General features: G+C 56.5%; 7 protein-coding genes across 7 annotated transcripts; 4 read left to right on the top strand and 3 right to left on the bottom strand.

Annotated features, from left to right (window-relative positions):
• The first annotated feature begins 554 nt into the window (after nt 1-554).
• On the top strand, nt 555-1,506 carry K437DRAFT_148496 (uncharacterized protein). Its single transcript, XM_013390181.1, has one exon. It carries the CDS (start codon nt 791-793, stop codon nt 1,418-1,420), a length of 630 nt encoding a protein of 209 aa, XP_013245635.1. The 5' UTR covers nt 555-790; the 3' UTR covers nt 1,421-1,506.
• A 724-nt stretch (nt 1,507-2,230) lies between these two features.
• Nucleotides 2,231-2,950, bottom strand: K437DRAFT_253721 (uncharacterized protein; the record flags this gene model as incomplete). Its single annotated transcript, XM_013390180.1, has 2 exons — nt 2,231-2,717; nt 2,820-2,950. Coding segments are annotated over 2 exons (209 nt in total), but the record flags the coding sequence as incomplete, so codon positions are not given.
• A 104-nt stretch (nt 2,951-3,054) lies between these two features.
• Nucleotides 3,055-4,490, bottom strand: K437DRAFT_292715 (ClpP/crotonase). The gene is made up of 4 exons (XM_013390179.1): nt 4,103-4,490; nt 3,907-4,017; nt 3,510-3,806; nt 3,055-3,403 (listed from the first exon to the last, which is right to left on the bottom strand). The coding sequence occupies exons 1-4, from the start codon at nt 4,332-4,334 to the stop codon at nt 3,189-3,191; spliced, it is 855 nt and encodes a 284-aa protein (XP_013245633.1). The 5' UTR covers nt 4,335-4,490; the 3' UTR covers nt 3,055-3,188.
• Nucleotides 4,491-4,810: 320 nt separating this feature from the next.
• On the top strand, nt 4,811-6,824 carry K437DRAFT_231544 (fatty acid hydroxylase superfamily protein). The gene is made up of 5 exons (XM_013390178.1): nt 4,811-5,623; nt 5,732-5,883; nt 5,957-6,047; nt 6,152-6,358; nt 6,438-6,824. The coding sequence occupies exons 1-5, from the start codon at nt 5,155-5,157 to the stop codon at nt 6,653-6,655; spliced, it is 1,137 nt and encodes a 378-aa protein (XP_013245632.1). The 5' UTR covers nt 4,811-5,154; the 3' UTR covers nt 6,656-6,824.
• A 409-nt stretch (nt 6,825-7,233) lies between these two features.
• On the top strand, nt 7,234-10,003 carry K437DRAFT_266250 (Cullin-domain-containing protein; the record flags this gene model as incomplete). Its single annotated transcript, XM_013390177.1, has 2 exons — nt 7,234-8,488; nt 8,559-10,003. 2 exons carry the CDS (start codon nt 7,234-7,236, stop codon nt 10,001-10,003), a joined length of 2,700 nt encoding a protein of 899 aa, XP_013245631.1.
• A 123-nt stretch (nt 10,004-10,126) lies between these two features.
• On the bottom strand, nt 10,127-11,910 carry K437DRAFT_242901 (putative BAT2-branched-chain-amino-acid transaminase; the record flags this gene model as incomplete). The annotated part of the gene is made up of 5 exons (XM_013390176.1): nt 11,162-11,910; nt 10,988-11,081; nt 10,806-10,888; nt 10,598-10,727; nt 10,127-10,515 (listed from the first exon to the last, which is right to left on the bottom strand). The coding sequence occupies exons 1-5, from the start codon at nt 11,771-11,773 to the stop codon at nt 10,127-10,129; spliced, it is 1,308 nt and encodes a 435-aa protein (XP_013245630.1). The 5' UTR covers nt 11,774-11,910.
• A 3,058-nt stretch (nt 11,911-14,968) lies between these two features.
• Nucleotides 14,969-17,783, top strand: K437DRAFT_261022 (kinase-like protein; the record flags this gene model as incomplete). Its single annotated transcript, XM_013390175.1, has 4 exons — nt 14,969-15,168; nt 15,279-15,399; nt 15,499-15,705; nt 15,786-17,783. The coding sequence occupies 4 exons, from the start codon at nt 14,969-14,971 to the stop codon at nt 17,781-17,783; spliced, it is 2,526 nt and encodes an 841-aa protein (XP_013245629.1).
• Nucleotides 17,784-17,887: the final 104 nt, after the last annotated feature.

Raw genomic sequence — 17,887 nt, 5'->3', positions numbered from 1 at the left:
CTGGACGCATCCAGATGACGGAGCGCCAGACTGCGCTGCCCCATAACGAGGGCCTGTGCGGGGCAAGGTGCTCGGCCGACTGATCGAGCAGAAAGATAAACGGGGCTCTATTCTTGGCGCTGTCCATGCGCTGGTCGATCTGCCAAGCATATTTCGATGATCCGGCGGGATGTGAACGGGGCATGTTCGAAAAGATTTACAATGATCAGAGATGATGGTCGACTGAAGTCCACTTTGGAAGTTACTTCTTTCATTTCTCTTTTTCTTTCTTTCTCTCCTTTTTGGGAGCCGGCGCGTCCACCCTGTCGTCCACCCACTCACTATGTACAGAAATGAAAAGCTAGACACATTAAAATAGTTCCACACAAACTAAAAGACACATCAAAATCGCAAGTTCACGATATGTAAAAGCCCCGACGAATCAATATAGGCGAGCCCAGGAGACTGCGCGTGTGCCTGCAGAGGGTAACAGTCCCTACTCAAAACACTTGGCCCCAAAGGGTATACCTCCCCCACATATACATGCGTCTATCCAGATTCATCGCTTTAATCACCACCACATCATCTCCCATCAGCTTCTGCAGAGCCTTGACTCTATTGAATCACCATGTCACGATGCCAGCAGCATTCAGCCAGCCCGTGCGCCGATTGATAGCTACTTATCCTCTGGTTTCTCCGCCATCATTCCGCTAACCTTCCACTGCATCGTTATTACTCACCGCTGACGTTTCAGAAGCGCTGTATACGCGTTGGGTATGCGTAATGAAGTAAGTTCAGCTCTCATGGATCTATGGCCAGTGGTGCGTCTTGTTGGCATATGGATGCTGATGGGATTTTTCTCATCCTATGCTCTGTCCATTTGCCAACATTTCCCATACCAACGGGGGTGCATTGCCATTCTCCCCATCTATGGGTTAAACACACGCTGCCTCTGCGATCGGTAGCCCCAGTACACCTCATGCTACCTTGCAATCATCGGTATCGTTGCCGCCATCGCCAACGTGCTCCCTCAGTAGCGCTGCATCGATCATTGAGAGTGTGCACAGGCGCGGTCAAAGGCGTTATCAGTGAAGTAAGACAAACGCTTGTTGAGTCTCCTGTGGTCGTGGTCAACGTCCCAGCGCAGAGGAATCCTGATCACGATGCTTTCGTTCGTGTCCTATCTGATCCCCATGCCGTGGCTTACTCATATCAGTGCTCGCTTGCCGAGTACATCATCCGCTGCACGCTACGAAGGCTGACTCGCTACTGTCATACCACTCGCCAACCCCATCTCTCGCATTGCTTCCATTTGGCGTGTCACTCCCACCAAGACCAGTCATTTTTCCGCGTCACGCGACTGCCACTCATGAATATATGCTCTTACCACAGGAATTTCTGGCTTCTAGCAGGCCTTCGCCGTGAAGCGCAAGCGCCTTAAGCAAGTCTAGACACCCGTCGTCATCGGCCTCTTCCGCCGCGTCGTCGACGTGCACGTGGGAGTGCAGTGCTCCCTGAGGTCTGGACGCTGACTTGACGGTGCTGTCGTCATTGCCCATGTCCTCGACAGTGTAAACATCGGCATTCAATTAAGAGAGCTCTGGAAGTGACACCTAATCCCCTTGGGCTTCAACAGTAAGCGATATCAATGAGAGAGTGTCCCAAGGTTCCGGATGCTGCGTCTGAAACAGCGGCGAGTTACATGCTCCATCTGCTGGACATCTCGAACCCAAGCGGCTCATGGATCTTCCGCGTTCTGGCTGACCAGTCCTAAGCGATTTGTGCTGAACGTTTGGTGCCACTGTTGCTCGAGCTATAAGAGCTCTTGTATCTCTCGCAGTAGAGAAGGCCTCCATGTGCTGGATGAATCGACGTGCGAATGCAAAACTGTGAGGCGATTGAATTGGAATTGCAGCCATTTGATTGCACTGGATGCTTCCTGATTGACCAGAACAAAAATTTCTCGAGCTCGATTCCATAGCTCCTATGCGTCGAGAGGGCGGGGGGTGGCAGATCCAATTGCCACATCGAACCAGGGCAGATGGTAACGATTACTCGTCATTTAGAGAAGAGCAAGGAGCGCCTCCAGATCTGCGTATGTGTCATGTGGCCCACCACAGCATACTAGCTCGGCAACATTGAGGCTGAGCGGAGCGCCAACTTCCTCTTCACGCGACGCTGCAGATCGTTCATCCTGCGCATAATCCTGTCGCGTCCCTGCTCTCACGCCTTCCACTTGTTTCAAGAATGCGCGACTTCGACTGCCTTGAGTGCATCAACCGATTTTGAATAATAAGGTTTGACCCCCTTCATTCGTCTCAACTGGTAAGGAGACTGGACGTGGGCCAGAGAAGCGCAACAGCCTGTGGGTGACCCAGACTAAACATACGCGAGGCTGCACCCCCTCTCTCTTGAGAGGCTTCCTCTAGATGCTACCAGCTCCAGCTTTATTACGGGCTATTAGGGCACACCAATCACCAAACCCCTTCCCTCATCTTTTCCTTCACCATCGATGCTTCGCTGCAGACCGGCTTACCAGTGGACTCTGCAAGTGCTTATCGCTGCTCATGCGGGGTTGGTGGACGCGGTGGTGCTCAGTCACCCCTCTCGTCCTTGCACTCAACCATGAGCGCATGAGCAGCGATGATTTCATGGCAAAATCAATCGGGATTTGTTAGAAGAAGCGAAGCGCCACATGCCCAAGCGCTCGCGGGAGCCCTGCTGGAGACTGTCGCCTGGCAAGTAGTTTTGCGGTGGATCAATGGAATGCAGTTACCAGCTGCCAGAGCCTGTACTTCTAATTGCAATTGACTGACGTGCAGGTACTGGTTTCTTGACAGCTGCACATGCTCTTGAATGGGGCCACATTCATATGGATTTGTGCTTCCTTGTCCACAACTGCATCCGACGGGTTGACACTTTGTCCCATGGCAAGCGGTTGCCTTGGGCAGATAGCTTGATGTATCCATTACCGGCAAACCTACATGAGCAGTCAACACTTTCTGCACTCCATTCCCTCAACACCAAGCTCTCCATCATAGGCCTCAAATTCGTTGGACTCGAGATCGCCCGCCCGCCCGCCCTGCTGCAACTGCAACTCTTGCTCCTTCAGCACCACTCTTGTGCAAGGAAAGAGGCAGAGGGGACGCAGTAGACTGCCTCGCTCGACGCTGACAAAGAGAAGAACAACAAAATGCCGAGTGAAGGGGCTACAACTTCGCAAACGTCGCCGTCGTCTTTTGCATCGCAGCAGCCATAGCGGCGAGGAGGTCTTCCGACTGGAGCATCGCCGCGTTCCAGATACTCGTGTAACGTAGCCCCTCTTCGACGCTGTGATCACGCGAGTAGACCATCAGTGCCTTCGTGCTGCGTACCGCCACAGGCGACTTTGTCGCGATCAGCGCCGCCGTCTTGATCGCCTCGGCTGCGAAGCGGAGGGCAGAAGCGAGTGGATGAGCGACCCGTTCAAAGGGTACAGGCTGTGGCTCGCAGCAGGCACAGTAGCAGTATTATTTAGTTGGGGGACTCACCGACGACGCCCTTTTGTCCCCCGTCTACAATCTTGCTGACGAACCCGATCTCCTGCGCCTCCTTGGCGTCGAAGTTTCGCGCGGTGAACGCGAGCTCGCGTGATCGGGAATCGTTGCCGACGATCTTAGGAAAGCGCTGCAGCGTTCCCAGATCCGCCGCAAGGCCCACGTCCACTTCTTTGATACTGAAGACGACGTCGGTGGAGCAGTAGCGCACGTCGCATGCGCACAGGATATCGATCGCGCCGCCTATCGAGATCGAGTGCGCTGCGCCAATCACGGGCTTTTCACATTTTTCTGCGGGCGATTGAGGATGCGGCGAAGGAGTCAATGCCAGATTCAAACGCTTCGCTTCTTTCCCTGGGTGAAGCTGGAGTTATTCAAGGCCACTGCTCACCTATGGAGGAAATGGCAGCCTGGAAGTCTTGAACATGTTGGCGCATGAGGAAGGCTTTACGCGCAACATCGCTGCCGGCCTCCATGATTTCTCCGAGGTTCGCATCGAACACTATGAACGAAAATCGCCCGGTCAGTCCAGGTTATGTGTTTAGCCCCACCAGCCTCCTTTCTAGAGGTCCAAAGGCGCCACGTACGGTCCAGCCCAGCGGTAAAGCACCTCCCCTCGCCGGAGAGCACGACAGCGCGCACGTCGCCGTCGGAGTGGAGGTGGTCGAAGATGCGCTGTGTCTCGCGCCACAGCGCTTCGCTCAGAGCGTTGACCGGTTTGCGGTGGAAGCTGACGCGCACTACGTGTGGCACTTCCCACTGCACGAGGTGGTGCGCGACGCTCGAGGCGAGAGGCACATAGGGCTGCGGGAAGGACATGACGTTGTCGTCCGAACGGCGATGGGTGAGGCGGCGAGCGAAGGTCAAGCGCAAGTGATTGGCCGCTTGTAAGTCAGAGGCGCGTGTGTTGGAGAGGAGCGTACTGTTGGGGACACGTTTTGCACGAATCTGCTGTATGTGCAGTGCTGGTGGACAGCTGGAGCTTGGAGGTGAACCAAACTAGTGCCGGCCGGCACAAGGTGAGAAGTGAGTAGCCCGGCAGTCGGCGGAGACTGATGACCGAGATGCGGAAAAGTGCAAGTAGGGTTGCCAGATGCGCCACTCGGACCCGGTGCCACCTTTCAACCGGCTCCGAAAAGAGCGTCGACAGGTTGACTAGTGCGGGGAAGGGGGCGGAACGACACGAACATACATTTTCACACACCAAACACACTCACACGTTCTCTCACGCAGGAGCCCCCACCTGACCTCCAGTATGCATCCCTGCAACATCTTACCTGCTTACCATGGAAAGCCCTCACTACGCTGGCTTGGCAGATATCACAGTCACGGACAATACACCTCCTGAGGTCGCCCTCAATCATGGCCCCCATTATCCTCAACGCCGTCCTTGCCAGCAGCGCAACAGCCATACCCCCGCCCCATTGTTGATGGGTCAGATAGGCGCGTTCGGCGAGGTTTCAGTGTAAACATCTACCCTGCCCATCTAGTGTATCAGCTCTAGCGTAGCCTGCTGGGCGCCAGACCTCCAGAGTTTTGCAGTATTTCTTTCCATCGACAGTTGCGACGAGTCACTGTCGCCTCGCCGTCTTATCCGAGCTGCGTGCCACCGCACACGAACAGTAAGTAAACGGTCATCATGCCCGACGGCATTACATCATCTCTGGCCAGCGCACCCGAGCAGCACAGCACAGGGGAAATCGGCAACAAGGACGATGCAGAGAACGGCAGCAATGACGCCAGCGTGCGAAACGCCCAAAAGGCCTTCATGTACACCAGCTGGCCGAGCAAGCCGCGCTCCGAGTGGACGCGCGCGCAGCGCTTCATCGCCTTCCTCGACGTCTTACCCAACTTCCCCGGCAAGAAAGCAGCTCCGATCAAAAAGAAGGACGACCCCGTGCCTGTGTGGACGTTCTGGCAGCAGCATGCCCATACGCTCCCCTGGGCTGTTGCGCCCGTGCTGATGCACTGGTCGTACATGAAGTTCACAGGTGCTACCCTCCACCCGATCGCTGCGTACGTTCTGTACACAGCCGCCTATAATGGCCTGTCGGTGTGGAGCACACAAAAGGTCAACAAGTTTGCGATGAAGTACGGCTTCCTCGACGGTGCGTATCTATACTTATCTATTTACCGTCGGCTAGACCAACCATGCTGACTGACTGACGCTATTTTTCCCTCTGCTTTCAATGTCTGCTACTCCCGGTCGGCTACAGGCAACGCTCCGCGCGACGGCGTTCCAGACGACAAGGATTGGCACATCCTGTCCGAGGTGCTCAAAGTCGTCCTTCTCCGTCCCCTCATCGGGCTCTTCCTCATCTACGACCGTAACGAGCTCCCCAGCGTTACCTGGCTGGTGCCTGTCAAGGTGCGTTCGCTTGCAACAACACCTGGATTCACTGTCCCGCGCTGACCCTGGATGATCTCGTTCACGACTGCAGCTCTTCCTCTGGTCGATCACCCTCGATTTTTGGTTCTATTGGTACCACAGGGCGATGCACGAGGTCCCTGCGCTGTGGAAGTACCACAAGAGTGAGTCGAAACTGCCAAATGGCACTGTGAGCCCTGTTCCTTGTCTTTGCCAATGCTGATGATGACGATGATTATCTCTCTTGGATGATCACGCATTCATTAAGCCCACCACATGACGAAGCACCCTTCCTCGCTGCTCTCCGCGTTCGCAGACACGGAGCAAGAGATTTTCGATGCGTACATCGTGCCCTTTCTCACGTATCTCGTCATGCTCAATCTCGGCCCGCTCAGTGTGACGTACGCCGAGGCATTTATCTGCATACAATACGTCATTACTGCTGAGAGCGGCGGCCATTCTGGCGCCAGAATCTGTGAGTCCGCTGCTGCACGCGTCGCTTGCTTCTACCGCACGCGCAGACACTGACCTCTCATTTTCGGTGTCGCGTGCAGACGCCTCGTCACCGTGCAACAGCATCATCCTGCGCCCGCTCGGCATGGAGCTCGACCTGGAGGACCACGACCTACACCACCGCCATGGATGGAAGCACTATGGCGGCAACTACGGCAAGCAGACGCGCCTCTGGGACGTCATCTTTGGCACCAGCAAGCCGCGCATCGAGACGGTCGACAAGAACATCGATTGGAGCTGGAAGGTCAGCTTGCCGTGAGACAGATGAAGAACAAGAGGTGCCAGCGTCGGTCGTTGCTATTAATTGAAGAAGGCCGATGGAGAAATGATCCCCTCGTGGCACGCACGCCTCGACCCTCTTCCAGTCATGTATATGTCCGAGTACATTCCCGGATAGTTTATCAGAATCGAACAGCTTCTTTGCTTCGATGTACAACCCATTGAGTGTGTGTTGTGCGCGGGACCGGGCGAGTAGAGTGCAGCTGGTGTTAGCGCAAAATGATGCCTGTGCTTGGAATATCCAAGGAGAGTAACTGCCTGCCAAATGCAAAAGTGGATCTGGTGCACAAAGTAGAACACCTACTTGCCTCCCGCTCGCACTTTGCATTTTGGCGCGGGAAACTGAACGTTGTGATGCGCCCGCGCTCGCACTTCTTGTCGCTGGACTTCCCGCCCGCTGTTTCCGACGAGTGATTAATAGATATCGTCACCGAGGGTACGAATGACGATACGATCACAGAAGGCGCTCATCTTGGTCAGGCCGGCCGAAGGTTAGAGTGCGCACGTCTTGAGCGTGCAACAGATGCAATCTCACAACTCAGCAGGCCTGAACTGACGATGGCGTTCGCTCAGGCTGCGCGCCTCGGCCCGCTGGTCGAGGCATTCGATGCGCTGCAGGACAAGCGTCACCCTGCCCGCTGCGCAGAGTCCAGGCAATATGGCAACGGCGGGTTCTCTTCCGTTGTTGCCAAGCTGGCTGCCGCGCAGACAGCCCAGCAGACGACCCGCAGATCACTAGCCGGTGCGCACTTGCAGGGTTCTCGAACGACGCATCAGCCTCTCAAGCTCCAGTTCGTCGCACCGCCCACAGACGCTGGCTCAGGTGCTTCCAGTCCGCCCTCTTCGCAGCAGCTGGTCCATGGCTTGCGTCAGCTTCTCGACTTGGGCAGCTCCCCCCGCTCGCTGAACATCGATTACAACGCGCTTTACAGGCAATGCGAGCTGGTTGCTTCGTACAGTCTGCGCACGTCGGATGACGAGCCGCTGCAGTCGCTCTACGAAGCAGTCAAGGTGGAGATCGAAAAGAGCTTGACGGCATTGACAAAGCAGCTGCGCTCGGACCTCCCGCCTCCCTCGTCTGACGTCAGTGCGACGGCTGTGGAACAGGCTTTGCAAAATGAACAGGCTTGGCTCGACACCTTCGCGAAGTCGTGGACCACCTGGAAAGAGCGCACGCATCTCGTCGCCAACATTCTCTTGCCGCTCGATCGTGCCGCCTTCCGGCACGCAGCTCGGCTACCTGCAAAGCGTAGTGCCTTCGGAGCTGACGAGGATGCGGCCGAGGGTGAGGATGTCCAGCTACGCTTCCAGATCAAAGAACTCGCCATCGACAGCTTTGCATACCAGGTCATGCGGGATCCGACGCTCTGCGCTGCCATCCTGCCCTTCACGACGCGGGCGGTCGACACTTTCTGCCGCATCCCGCAAGTTGAGGCGCCAGCGCTGGTATCATCGAGTGCGGGTAAGCAGCCCCTCCCGCCGCGCTCGATCGAAGCGTCTGCTTTCCAGCAGCTATATGCCGAGTCGATCCTTAAGCTCTTCTGCGAGACGCAATCGTACGACGCGCTCAAGAATGCAGTACACGCCGCAACTGAAGCGTACTACGCTCGCCTCGCTCCGCTCAAGCTCATTGCCAGCAAAAGTGCGGGCCAGGACGCGTACGCAGCTCTATATGCGCACTGGATGGCGAGCGTCGTGGAACACGAGACTGTGCTGAGCGGGTGGCTCTACGACAATGAAATTTACGCAGGAAAAGCCATGTCGATCGTCTACAACCGAGTCGCTAACGACCACGCGGAGGAGCTCAGCACAGGTGGGCGTGAAAGTCGTTCTTATGCCGGCACCATGTTTGACCTTTCCCTTTCATTTTCCCTTCTGTTCAGGCATATCAAGTGTGTTTGACGCTGCCGGTATCGCCACTCTTTCGCATCTTTACTCCATCTTCCACGTTGCTTCCAGCCACCACAAAGCCCAGGCGAGCGACAGCAAAGATGCAGCAGCAACACCGCTTGCGCGCTTGCGCACTGCCTTCGGCGCGTACATCCGTGGCAAAGTAGAGGCGGTCGTCAACGACAAGAGCAAGGATGACGAGATGGTTGACCGGCTGCTGGCGCTGAAGCGCAATCTCGACGCGATCGTCGCAGATGCTTTCCACGCCGACAACGACTTTTCCGCGAGCATGCGCGATGCGTTTGCATGGGGTGTCAATCGACGCGATAATAAACCGCCAGAGCTGATCGCCAAGCACGTCGACGTCCTCCTGCGCAGCGGCAACAAGACCATGTCGGATACCGAGCTAGAGACGGCGCTGAACAAAGCCCTCGTCCTCTTCCGCTTCACTAAGGACAAGGACATGTTCGAGGAATTCTACACGCGACACTTTGCCAAGCGCCTGCTGCTGAACAAGTCGGCCAGCTCTGACGCGGAGATGAGCATGCTACTCAAGCTCAAGGAGGAGTGTGGACCGGACTTCACGCGCAAGCTCGAGACGATGCTGAAGGACGTCGCGCTATCGGACGATATCATGAAGGCGTGGGAGAGGTTCGAGGCCAAGGCGCGTGGCAGTGGCGAGCTGCCCTATCAATTTGACATGTCTGTCAACGTTCTCACCCAAGCACACTGGCCGACGTACCCACAGCATGAGATCATCCTGCCGACAGACATGGCCCAAGCGACAGAGACGTTCAACGTCTTTTACCAGGGTCGCAACTCGGGGCGCAAACTGCAATGGCAGCATTCGCTCGGTAACAACACTATCATCGCTGAGTTCCCTAAGGCGGGTCAAAAGGAGTTGCTCGTCTCGACGTATCAAGCTGTCATTCTCACCCTCTTCAACGGCATCGAGTCTGGCAAGCAGTTGCCGTACAAGGACATCGCCGCGCAGACAGGTCTCGAGGCAGTCGAACTGAAGCGCAGCCTGCAGTCGCTCGCCTGCGGACCGATCCCAACACGCGTCCTGCGAAAATCCCCACAAGGCAGAGACGTGAACGACGGCGACACGTTCTCAGTCAACGACAAAATCAAGAACGATCGGCTGCGCATCCGCATCAACCAGGTCCAGATGGCTCAGACGCAGGAGGAGCAGAAGGACACCGAGCAGCGTGTGCTGATCGACCGCGAGCTCGTGCTGCAAGCCGCGGCGGTGCGAGTCCTCAAGGCAAAGAGGGAGATCAAGCACTCAGATCTAATGACCGAGGTGGTGGAGCAGATCAAGGGTCGGTTCGGCGTTGAGGCGTCCGAGCTCAAGAAGACTTTCGAATCGCTGCTCGAAAAGGATTACATGGAGCGCGTTGAGGGCCAGCGAGGCGTATACCGCTACGTCGCATGAAACATCTCGCTTCCCATCATGGGCGCGTCCTTCAACAGCGACCAGGAGAGACTCGTAATATGCAAGTGGAATACGGCAACAGCACACTGAAATTACATCCGCTGGACCGTTAAGTCTATCAATCTAGCACACCACGCTCCATCCCTTGTGTTCAATTGCGCCGGTCTGTCTTCCGATGAGCTCACGGAGCAGCGTCCACGCAATGTCCCCGAACCCGTTCTTGCCGACGGGGATGCTGTAGTCCTTCCCTTCAAACCCGATGCGGTCGACCGGCGCGATGATCGCTGCTGTCCCCGCGCCGAACGCCTCAACGATCGAGCCAGTGCGCGAAGCCTCAATCACTTCGTGCATAAACACTTTGCGCTCCGAGACGAGCAGCTTGTCAGCTGGTGGCAGCCCTGTGATCGTCAGCTGCCCTGTGATATGCATGCGCAGGAGCGTCAGGATCGAATCACGAGTCACGCCCGGCAGGATGTAGCCGTCGTCGAGTGGGGCGGTGGCGATCTCGATGACTGGCAGGGTGGGAGTCAAATGTCAGTCATTCGAGTCGCGCTCGTCTCCAATAGTGGGAATTCTGGTGGCAATACTCACCACCGTCAGGTTTGCGGAAAACGAGCAAAAAGTTCATCGCACCGACCTCGGTAAGCTCCAGCTTGTCACCGAAGAGCCAGAGCACCTGTTGGTAGCCCTGCTTGGCTGCTTCCGCCGCTGGAACGGTTGCAGGCTATTTGACAGAAGAGTATCAGCGTTATTTGATCTATGAGACAATATCGGGCAAAGGATGACGAAGGCATCCACTCACAGCGTAGTTGGCGGCGAGCTTGTAGCTGCCTGTTCCCCCAGTCCATGCTCGTACGACATCTGCACGTGCAAACAAAGAGACGGCTGCGACGATTCGGAATGATGCACACGGGAAAGATATGCGTCAGCATCAGCACTTCTCGCCATTGATGCTGGAGACAAAACATGAGACGTATAACTCACGCTTGAAGTCCGCAGAAAAGTACGGGCCGCTGGGGCTGCAGATGCAGAAGAGTCTCGCATCGCGGGGCGGAGCCATGCCTATCGCGGGTGTGGTCTACAAAAGGAAGCACGGAAGCATTTTTGGTGTCAGCAACCGTGCACGTGCCAGCGAAAGCCAGGAGAAATAGAACGCACCCCGATGAGTGTTGGTCGGAGGTACAGCGTTTGTCCCTCGCTGGCGGGCACGTAATCGGCGTCGAGACGGACGAGCGCCTTGAGCAGCTTGATCATCTCATCCGCGTCAAAGGTCGGCAAGCCGGCCCTCGCTGCACTGCGGTTCATTCGAGCCATGTTCATGTCAGGGCGGAAGAGCAGAATGTCCTGCTGCTCTTGCGAGTTGTCCTCCTGGTGCGCGGAGCGGTAGGCCTTCATACCCTCGAAGAGGCCCGAAGCATAGTGGAACGCAGGCGCGGCGGGAGAGATGCTCATCTCGCCATACGGCATGATCTTTGGATCTGCCCAGCCCTCGGAGGCGGTCCAGTCAACGACAAGCATGTGCGGCGAGAAGCGGTGGCCGAAGACCATGTTCTCAAAGTTGGGCGGCGATGGGTTGGGATGACGGGTGATCGTCAGCCTGCTTGCGTCGAGCGGCCGTGGTTGGTCTTGATGGCCACTGCTGTTGCCATTGACATGCCCGTTCGTCGTTGCAGCAGGAGGAGGCACCGCAGGAAGATCGCCGTTGCAATGAGTCGCAGCGGCCGCTCCACCGGCCTCCAGCAAGGCGCCCGTGCCGCTGGCGATGGTCATGACGCTGCTGCAACTTGTGGGGTGGTGTCCTGGCGTGTGTGCCCGCGGTTGCTTCGATGTGATGCAGCAGCTGCTGCAGCAGAAAGAATAGCTTTTGTCGGCGCGGTGCAATGCAATCTGATGCCAAAGCCAGCGAGCACCACCTCTTTGAAGATATGGTGAATATGATCCCTTTGCATTGGTTATCTATGCGAGTTGTTAAATATAATTGCGTTTTGGGGTGACCCGAGTCATACCCGCTGGCACTGCTGCAGTGCCTCCAAAGCTTTCCCAAGGGAAAACAAAAAAAAAGATTCGTGAGCATTCTCATTGCTGCCGTGGCACATTCGGCCGAGAGTCCCTCGCCGATAATTGCCGCACCTTCCCGTCCACACAAGCGAAAGGGAGTCCCTCGTGGTCGAACTGATGCAGGGTTTCACATGCTGTTCATTACATGCATGCTAATCCCCATGTAGATGCAACTGGAGTGAGTTGCTCAGTCCTTCGATGGAGAATGTTATGGTCCCTCCGAAGTGCAGATGGTTGGGAGTAATTGGGATGCGCTGAATTGGCGAGTGGGCCCCAATTTCGTTCGGCCACTTTCCGGCACCCAATCATGTAGTTGAGGAAGCCGGCAAATCTGTATGTGTTAAGTACAGCCATCGTACGCCATACGCGTGGCGGCATGTGCGAGGACATCGGTACTTCCATTTCCGCATTCATCGACATCATCAGCATCAGGATGTTGAACTTAATACATGTGACCTAGTCTCTTCCGAATACAGACTTCATTGGACGCACTCCGAAGCTGAAGATGAAACGACCGATTCGGGTTGACGTCTCGTACGTTTTAGCGTGCTTCGAGTTGTAGCCTGCACCGCCATGGCGTTGGCGACGAAAGCACCTAATTTGCGATGATCTATGGGGCATATGCTGCTGTCGTTGTTGTCCACTGGCATCAACCCGTCGACAACAAGCGCCCCAGAAGTCGTCGCGAACTAGGATCTTCTCGTTGGAATTCAGATTTCAAAGAAGCTTGGTATTAACTCAGGTCGTGCTACGATTACGTGGCGTCAATTGGCGTCAATTGCTTCATCCTCGAGCATCATCTCTTGACCTCGGCGCACAGGGCAGGCTGAAGGACACTGAACTTGTAATTGCATATAAAATGCATACGCTGCACGAAAAACCAACCTGATCCAGTGTTCAGCCACCACCCAGTTTGTACCGACGGCTTCTCTGGCGCGGCGCCTATTCTGCATCTTGTTCTTCGTAGGCCACATTCGAGGGGCTATGTACCGCCCCCTTATACGTCGAGCTGGTTCAGCTGGTATTTATACGGTGGCGACTGAGCGTAGTTGTCAGAAACGTCTTGTAGATCTGGCATGATACGCCAGAATCTTTGTTCTCCCAGGTCAAAGCAGAATCAGCTGCGAGTACAAGACCAGCGTTCCAGCGCTCATGGATTCATGGTTTGACATCTGAAGATTATGCACTATGCGGTGCAGCTACCTTGTTGCAACCGCTCTACTTCCATGGGGGCAGAAAGCCAGAGAGGGACTACAGATTTGTAACATTGACATTGTAACACCCGGTGTCGCCGTCGGTTTGTCACGAACGCGGGTCTCTATTGAATGGGATAAAATAAAAATCGTTGCCTCGACCAATCCGACGAAAGCTGGTCGTCCATCCCAGCGAGCAAGCAAGCGGATCTTTCTCGCATACGTCTTGCAACGCGCCCTAACATAGGGAAGCTTCGGTTGAATGCAGGCCATTCCCTCAGCGAGCATGGTCATCAATCCTTCCACCCTCCTGTCTTGCTTCTTGCCACTGCAACGTGCTCGTGGTGGGCTTGAAAGCTTGTTGTCACTCTCAATCTCCTCATCTCAAGGTGTCAATTCCTCACGAGAGGCTTAGCGGTACGGGAGCCACTTCCTATTCGTTTGCGTTTCACATGCGAGGGTCAAAGCAGGATGCTGAGCTGCCGTGCTTCCAACGACCAGCGATTGATGCGTGTGCGCGCCCTGTTTGAATCTCATTCCATTCATTTGCTTGCAGAGAAAGACTGATCAATCAACAAACAAAGGAGTTCCCGCACACAGTGTGCGTTGAATCGTTTGCGGCCAGCTCATCTACCCATGTCAGATGTGTCGTCACACATCCAGCTTTATCGGAATGCTTTCCATGGGAACGGAAGCCAAAGTACACGGTGAAAGTCACACATCAGATGCAGCGACTACAGTTGGAAATATATTACGTAACCAGAGGGCGGGGGTCAGAGTGGTGCAGTGCCCATGTCGCGCCTGCTGAATGGAGCCTCTCGATCGACTCAGGGGTCATCCAGTCCAAGTCCAGCTAGCATGCAAGCGGTTACCATAAGCTGAATGGCCATCCGCTTGTAACAACTGCCTCGTATGTCAGGTGCGCGCTCCCCTTAAAATGCCACCACATCCGCTCGCACCTCACACACCTTCCCCCGCATAAATACATAGACCAGCCGTTGGTGTAAGGTGCGAGCCCCGGACATAAGAAGGGACGCAACGATCGCCGCAGGAGAGGCTGGGGAGAGACCGACTCTCAATGTTGCCTCGCCTCACCTGCCCTGCTCCTCTCCTATTGCGATATCAGCTTGCCCCTCCCCTCCAAAAGGACCACGACCAGCACCGGGCGCATAGGTCTGCTCATCTGCTGGTCACCGCAGCGTTTGCCTGACACTCAGCTCGTCGGGCGGTCACTCACGTCTTAACGATCCATCCACGACGACGCTCTAGTTCCGACAGAGAGGAGTGCGTGGTCGCACATATCAACCTGCACAGTTGCTTGTGCTTCAAACTCGCCTTCTATCCTTAGCCTTGGCATCCGCACTGACGTACAGCTTGATAGACACACGACAGGCTCATCAAACACGACGCTGGCCTCCAACCGGTGGCTTTCGCTTTCCGACGCTCCATCTCCCCTCTCGTTTCCCCGCATCGTCATCGTCTCTCACACGACATCCGATACGACGCATCAGCATGCTATGATAGCTTTTGGCTCGCAAATCACGCTCGGAAGTCTCACACCCACACGCGAGCGCACGCAAACATTATCCTTTGAGAGCGTCCTCTGTGCGCAGCAGCATTACACTATCGAGCACCCGGCCTTGAGTGACGCACGGACAACAGAGAGACCGCCACAGCCACAGGAGAGGAGACACAGAGGGAGGAGTAACCAGTCATGGATCGCTTCGACGTCATCTCGTTCTCGGACTTGACCGGCCCCGACGGGAGCGACAAGTGGGTCAAGATCGGTGGCGGCTCTTTTGGCGTCGTCTTCAAGGGCGAGTACCTAGGTACACAGGTAGCAATCAAGGAGGTCCTGCCGAATAACACGTACGATGTCGAAAAGTACTTTGAGCGCGAGTGTGTGCTGATGAAGTGAGTTGAAAGCGTAGACGGGCGGCCGGTCTACTGTCGATCGGCCGTCACACCATTTCGGATGGTTTGCGAAAAACATGCTTTCTTACATTCGCTGCGCTGTTCTACAGGGAAGCGCGACATCCGAACATTGTACAGTACATTGGCCTCACCAAGTCACCAGAGCCTGATGGCCGTATCTACATCATCTCCGAATTCGTCGGCGGCAACCTGCGAAGCTTCATCGCTGATGTGAGTTGCGCTTCTGGCCGCGGATCCTGCTGGCTTTGCACGCTATGAAATCGAGCGCTTACAGTCTTTATCTCCTGGAATATTCGTACGCTTTCACAGACACGAAAAGCGTTCCCGTGGCGCCTGCGCCTTTCCTTCGCGACGGATATTGCGCGCGCGCTTGCGTATCTGCACGCGAGGAACTGCATGCATCGCGACCTCAAGGGCGAGAACCTGCTGATCACTGCCAATGACCGCATCAAAGTCTGTGACTTTGGCTTTGCGCGCATTGCCGCGCGCAATGAGGAAGAGATGCGGCGGATCAGCGTGAGTGTTTCTGCGAGTGACCACGGCGGCTATCGCCAGAGCCCTGGATGCTGACAACTGCCTTTTCCTTCCATGCTCAGTACTGCGGCACAGACGGCTACATGTCGCCTGAGATTCTGATGGGCATCGACTTTTCGCTCCCCTCGGATATTTTCTCGCTCGGCATCATCTTCTGCGAGATCCTCTCGCGGCACCTCGTCGACGCCAACACATTCAAGCGTGAGATGCCCTCGTTCGGCGTTAACGCCGATGAGGTGTACGACTTGGCGTCTGACGGTTGTCCGCCCGAGTTCATCCAGCTCGCGCTCGACTGCGTCGACGAGGACCCCGCGCGCCGACCCGGCATGCGCGAGGTCGTGCGGCGTCTGCGCCTCATCGAGAGCGATGTCGTCCGTCGCGAGATGGAGCAGGCTCAGAAGGCGGGCGAGGCAGCGCTGGCGTATGCCGTCGGAAGCATACGCGGCAGCTCGCTGCATGCCGTCATGGGCTCCAAGGCCGGCGGAAAGCAGCGCAAGGGCGCAGCAGCAGCAGGCGGTAAGGGTGGCAAGGCTGATCGGCATGGGCTCTCGCCCAAGATGCCGAGCTTTAGCGGACAGGTGGACGTCAAGGCAAGCAATGCGGCAGTCGCAGCAGCGAAGGAGAAGCACCTGCGGCGCACACCGTCGGAAGACAGCACCAGCTCGGATGACATGAATGAGGCTATTGCCGCGCTAGAGCAGATTGGCATCGATACCAAAGACCCTGTGAGCGGCGAGCACGTCCCGCTCAACCTGGCAGCGGGCAGCAAGGTCTCGTTAACGCTGCGCAGAGGCGGCAAGATCAGCATTGTCGATACCATTAAGGCCGGCTCGACGTTCAAGGTCTCCGGCCATGGCAACCCGTGGTGGAGCGACGACGAACGCGAATCGCTGCCCAGCATCAACGCCAGCTGGATTAAAGGCAAGGGTGTAGCGCCAGCGTCTGTAGGTGCTGGAGAGAGCAGCAGCATCATCAACATCGACGCAACTCCACCAGCGCGATTGTCCTCCATTCTTACCGTCAAGGGCGGCGACAAAGACGCTGATTACAGCACCTCTGTCATTCGCTCCAGCAAGGTTTCCCATACACATGCACCGCTTGCATCCGCCATGAGCGTTCTTACGGCCAGACAGCAAGGTGAAAGTGGCAAAGTAGCGCGAGCCGCAGGAGGCGGCACCGATGCCAGCGACGAGATTGGAGCAGGGTCGGCTCTAACCGTCCGCAAGGGATTGCAACGACCGCGTCGCGATGCAGATGGTAACGTCGTCGGAGGCGGTGCTAGCAGCAGCAATTTCCTCGGCCAGCTCGATGAAACCACGCCACAGGGTTCGTTCATGACAGCCCGCACGCCGTCGCTCGCTAACGCTACGATCGCCTCTTCCATCCGCGCCGCCCGCGTCCATGCCGATGACGGTGTTGGTGCAGCCGCAGAGGGCACTAGCTTGAACAGCAGAGATGCAGCACCCACGCCGGCCCCGCTTCCTCACCGCTTCACGCTCGTCAAGAACGGCATGAAGCGGCCCAGCAACCTCACTGCTGCCGCGACAGCCGCCGCGAGCGGAATTGCCGGCTCTGCATTCGGCAGCCTTCTCCCGCCGGCCATCATGCTGACCAACGCCTTGGCCAAATGCTGGGTGTGTGGCAAGCGTATTGGCTGGAAGCCTTTCCTCGACTGCGACGACTGCCCGTACAAGACGCACGTTGCCTGCGGCGAGCTCGCCGAGGCGAACTGCGAGGAGATCTGCTACCCGCCCCCGCGCTCAGGCAGCAGCACGCCCGTCGTCTCCGCCGAACAGGTCGCTGCGCGCAGGCTCTCGCGAAGCAAGTCGCCTGACCAGATGTCTGTTTCGGCAGCCGCTGCAGCGCTGCGTGCGCAGATGGCCAACTCGGATTTGGCAGAGGCACAAGCACAAGCCGCCAGTGCTGGTGGGGCGAAGGAGAAGAGCGGCGGAGGATTGAAGCTGAAGCTCAAGAGGAACAGCACAAGCCAGCCGCTGCCACCATCCGGACCCGCGATCCTGCAGGCGCCAGCGGCGAACAAGAAAGGCATTCGCACATAGTGCCCACTCTAGGCACATCATACCTCTCCCGGTGCTGAGTACCCCCACGCATGCATGGAACGCGCAAACCAATCATCCAAATGCACTCAGTGCATGCTTTCTCG

Source organism: Tilletiaria anomala, assembly GCF_000711695.1.
Source record: "Tilletiaria anomala UBC 951 chromosome Unknown K437scaffold_6, whole genome shotgun sequence".
Lineage (NCBI taxonomy): Eukaryota > Fungi > Basidiomycota > Exobasidiomycetes > Georgefischeriales > Tilletiariaceae > Tilletiaria > Tilletiaria anomala.
This window is presented reverse-complemented; position numbering and strand designations above follow the sequence as displayed.